At 48.1% G+C, this 5,136-nt stretch overlaps 1 protein-coding gene across 1 annotated transcript in view; it reads left to right on the forward strand.

Annotated features, from left to right (window-relative positions):
• Positions 1-2,696: 2,696 nt before the first annotated feature.
• Positions 2,697-5,136, forward strand: part of SLC47A1 (solute carrier family 47 member 1) — an 11,221-nt gene continuing 8,781 nt past the window's right edge. Inside the window, 1 exon segment of the mRNA XM_014308386.2 lies at positions 2,697-2,818. Within this exon segment, the coding sequence (XP_014163861.1) occupies positions 2,697-2,818 (122 nt within the window).

Raw genomic sequence — 5,136 nt, forward strand, 5'->3', positions numbered from 1 at the left:
CGGGCACGGAGCAGCGCACCGCGGGCCAGGGCTGCACACTGTGCGCTGTTAGATGGGCTGTTGGGGGGAAGTTCTTCCCTGAGAGGGTAAACGCTGGCGCGACTTGCTGGGAGAGCTGCGGGTGTCCCGTCCCTGGAGCGTCCGAGGCCAGGCTGGATGTGGCTCCGAGCAGCCTACTCCGGTGGAAGGTCTGCCAGCCTGTGGGAGACGTGGCGGCACACGCAGGGTCGCACGGAAGCAGCTAGCATGAGAAAAGACTTTTGAGTCCAAGTTCTGACAGAACACCGCCTTGTCAAACAGCCCATGGCTCTGTGTGCACATCCAGCCTTCCTTCAATACCTCCTGAAATGGTCACCCCACCACCTCCCTGGGCAGCCCATTCCAGCGTGCAATCGCTTTTTCTGTGAAGAACTCCTTCCTAACGTCCAGCCTAAACCTCCCCTGGTGCAGTTTAAGACCATCCTCTTGTCCTGTCGCTGTTACCTGGGAGCAGAAGCTCAGACCCTCCACCTGGGTGCAGACCCTCACCTGGCCACAGCCTCCTTTCATCCAGTGATAGAGAATGATAAAGTCACCCCTGAGTCTCCTTTTCTCCAGGCTAAACATCCCCAACTCCCTCTGCCACTCCTTCCATAAGCTCCCTTCCAACCCAAGCCATTCTGTGACTCCCCCATGAGGGTAGAGCCAGCCTCCCAAAAGCCCACAGATTTATTCCCTTCTTTGTTTCCAAAATCGACCATAAATACATATTTACCCCTATCAAATGCAGGCAGAAAAACCTGAAAGCCAATCCAGAAGCATAAACATAAATTGGGCTGTGTTGAGTTACACCGTCTGTCTGGCTGGGATACGGAAAGGAAATAAAGCAGAGACAGTGACATGCAAACCAGGCTGTAAAATGTATTTGCTCTTTGTGTAATCAAAGTCTGCAATCTGCAAGCCTGCAGAATTCACTGCGGGATCCTCAGCTGCTCCCGACTGATGTCCGTGCTGCAGAAGAGCCCCAAAACAGCGCACGAAATCTTACTATCTACTGCAATAAACACCTTTATTTTTACAACCCTTCCTTATTTGGTTTCTCCTTACTGTTGTTGCTTTCAACTGTATCTAAAATCGTTGTGTAGCTTCCAGAGCCATTAGAGGATGCTTTATAAATACAATTAATTATCATTATTATTATTATTACAGCTTTACAATCTCTCTTTTCTCTTGCCAAGACCTGGTCCTTAGAGGTGGTTCAAAGCAGGAGAAGTTTTGTCTTGTTTTTTATTTGTCCTTCCTTATCTGCCTTAATTAAGTATCTGGGTTCTTCAGGGCAGGGAAGCTGTTTTTTAAGTCTGCAACCCTGAACTCAACCAACTCATGCAGCAAGATAAATATTCTGCTGTAAAAATAATATTTATGGCTGCACTTAATACATCTGGCCCTGCTTTTAGTGAACAAAGAAGGAGGAAGATGCTCTGAAACACAGAAAAAGTAAAGCATTTCTCTCTTAAGGAAAAATAAAATAAAATGAGGAAACAACTGTTCTTAATGAAAAGGAAAAATCACAAGGTGAGGTGTGACTGAACTGAAGTTACACCATGAGAGAGTTTAAAATGTGCTGGGTGAGGTGCTGGTTCTGCAGCAGAATCACAGATTCAGGATGCCCATTTGAGAACCAGCTTGAGACACTGGAATTAAAGAGTCAGGACAGCATCCCAAGGTTTTTAACGAGCATTTTCTTGTCCATATAGAGCCAATGCCTATCTATGCATTTTTCTAACTCTTATTTATTCTTCAGAAATAGTGGAGGTATTTTTATATTCTACCCGGGTTGACTAGTACATGCTATATTTTTCACTTAAGTATTTAGCAAGTATTTTTTCAAATATATTTAGTTTATTATATCATAACTATTATATATATTTATATTTATATATAATTTATTATATTTAGTTTATTTATCAAATAAATTAATATATTTTAAATATATATTTATTATTTATATATTATACATTATTATATCCTTATAATCATTATATCCATTATATACTTATATACTTATACAATGTTTATGTTTATAGTTACATTTATAAGTATATTTATATTTATAAATTTTATTTTTGTTTTTATTTTTATTTTATGAGCAAATTATTTCAAATATATATTTTTATCAAGCATATTTAGCGAGTATTTTTTTCAAAAAATATTTGGCGTACATTTGGCTAATGACTGGCACATTTGGGGATTTCCCTGCATGTTTAACAGACACCCGGTGTCTATTAAACATTAGGGTCTTAAAAAATAAGCTCATTAGGCTCTTGAAAAATACAAACACTGGCGAAATGAGGCAGGGTTAAAAGTGCCGAGCCCGAGGAGCGGAGAGAAGGAAAAGGGGATCCGTGTCCCCTCTGTACCCTCCCGGTGCTGCGGAGGGACCGGAGGGACCGCGGGGCTCCGGTGCCATCTGCCGGGAACACCGCGCACGGCAAGCGGGGACCGGCGCCGCCACCGGGCAGGGAGCGGGGACAGCGCAGCCGGGAAAAAAGGAGGCTCGGAGGGACTTTATGGAGCTCCAAAACTCTCTGCGGAGAGATCGCAGCCAGGTGTGCGGCAGTCTGTCCTCCCAGGACAGGAGGAGCGGCCTCGATCTGCAACAGGATGGATATCTGGGAAAGATTCGTCACCAAAAGGGTGCCAAGCCCTGGAAGAGGATGCCCAAGGTAATGGTGGAGTCACCATCCCTGGAAGTGTTCAAAAATCATCTGGATGTGTTACTGAAAGAGCTGAGTTACCCTAAAGTATCCACTGATGGCTCTGATCGCCTGATCCTATGGTATGACACATATAAAAACTTAATTTGATTGCAAAAGGCTCCTCAGTTTTTAATTCAGCTGCATTCCGATCTCCACATCGCACTGAGGGCAGTGGATCTTCCATGGTGTGTGGACATCAGCCAGCAGCAAGGTCTCTTAGAGGAAAGGGACACACTCCAAACAGTTCAGTGTTTGACATTAACCCATTGTGTCCTGACATTCTCCTCATTGGGCAGCTCTCAATCACGAGCACATTTGTGTTGTGATTTAGGGGTGCATTTTAGCAGCGAGATGTTGGCTGTGTTTCAGATTATGCACATCCATATCCAGAGAAACCCCGGGGTAGCCATCCTGTCTGGAATCTGCAGGGAAATCAAGAGCTAATTCTGCTCTGCACATGATGCAAGTCAGCTGCAATCCTTCTCCTCTCAGTTTTTTTCTTCTGCAGTCGCATCAGCATTGCTGAGGACTGCACAGTGTCCTGGCTGCTGAAACCAGCTCCAGCAGGACAGCCTGTCTGCCTGGGCTGGGGCTGGTCACACATTAACTCCTTCAAACTGCTCTGTGTTAAGGTACCAGCCTCCCAAAAGGCTGCCATGGATCCACTGGGGGTCTAAAACAACCGCACGGAGTTTGACCCTTCAAATTCCTCCGGCTGTGTTGCAATCCTGTTAATATCCGGATTGCTCAGGGCAGCTCGTGGTACCTTTGACCCTCCCTGTCGTCTGTGGCTGCGGAGGATGAGTCCTGGTGAATCCAGCTGCTGGCAAGGTCCTTGTCCCTGTCACAGAGGCAGAGGCAGTGCCAGGTCTGCTGTGCCAGCGCTGGGGGAGGCCTCAGGGCGCCCCTGCTCCTCCAGCCACGTCCCGGGTGCCCGTTCTGCCACTTTCCAGCAGGACTGGGATCCACGTGTAGCCACAGAAACACAAAACAGCGCTTCTGAAAGTGACCAGAGTTGATTTCAAACAACACCAGCAAAACACAAGGAAACTGATTTCAACCACAGCCCTTCTGCCTGTATTTGGCCCTCTGGGGGATAGTCCAGGACCTGGCTCCTGGGACTGGGAGCCAGGTTTTCTCCCCAAGCTTGTAAAGATGGGCCTTTTTATTTTCAAAGTCCTTTCCTGCCAGGTTTCTGCCCAATTCTCTCCCTGCTCTTCACCAGCCCGGGGTATTGATCTCAGCAGGGTCACCAGTAAACTTCAAAAGGCCTCACACTTGCACTGCTCGTTTAGGACCATGAATAACACCATCTGAGCCTTATCATTTCCCCTCTGCCTCCACGGGAGATAAGGCACGGCAGGAGCCCTCCGGCCATCTCGAAGCCAGGCTGGTGAGAGTCACACCACCAGCCAGTTATCACCTTTCCCCATAACCATTTCTGTTTCTTCAGAGCTGCCCCTGCAGCACCATCCTGCACCCACTGGCCTCAGGACAGGAGGGAAAGATCATTGAGAGGAGCATTCTTTTGTCCAGAAATACCTTGATTTTATCAGGGCCCATAAAATCAGAATGACCGTGACTCACCACCACTACTGCGATTTTTCATGATGTCACATCATATTTGAAGGGACAGGGGATAAGTGAAACATTAACAAGACATTATATTTCGGGCTGGTGACACCACAGCTATAAGGCACCAGGGCAGCATTTAAACAGCTGGAAAACCGAGACTCACTTTCCACTGCAATTTTCCATGCGTTAGCAATAGGTTTGGTTACAGCTACTTGGTTACGAGTACCTGCACTTAGGTAAAATTTCACGCCTGTAACAACCCAGCCTCTGACCCAAACCAAATCTCCTTTTTGCCAGGTGCTGGGCAAGCACAGCCATTCCAAGCTCCTCACCCTGCACTGCTGGGCACCGGCCTGCTGGGTGGCAATCCCTGGATCAGGGACAATCCCTGCTCACCAGGTGTTGGTGAGTGGATGGAGGAGAAGGGGAGGCTGCTGTGCGCTGTTTCCATGACGCTGGTGGCAGAGGGGACATTCCTTTGCTCACATGTCCCATTCCTGCCTTTGCCAGCTCCTGTGTTAGGGAGGAGACAACACCTTGGGGGTCTAAACCATCGTCCCACAAGAAGTTCCCCCAGTCCATAACCACCACCCGGGGGTCTCTGGACCTCTGGTGACCTCCAGACCAACCCGTGTCTCCTCAGGGCATCCCCATCCCAGAGCCGCTGAGCGGGAGAGCTCCAGATGTCGCTGAGCAAACAGGGGAGGTCCCCTGCTCTTTGCACGGCAGATCCTCAAACCACCGTCACCAGCAGGGGATCCCCAACCCCCAAAATCCCCGCGGCGGGCTCTGGGCTCCAACACGTGTGTGCGGGGACTGCCCT

The sequence above is a fragment of the Geospiza fortis genome, unplaced genomic scaffold (assembly GCF_000277835.1).
Source record: "Geospiza fortis unplaced genomic scaffold, GeoFor_1.0 scaffold538, whole genome shotgun sequence".
NCBI classification, from domain to species: Eukaryota; Metazoa; Chordata; class Aves; order Passeriformes; family Thraupidae; genus Geospiza; species Geospiza fortis.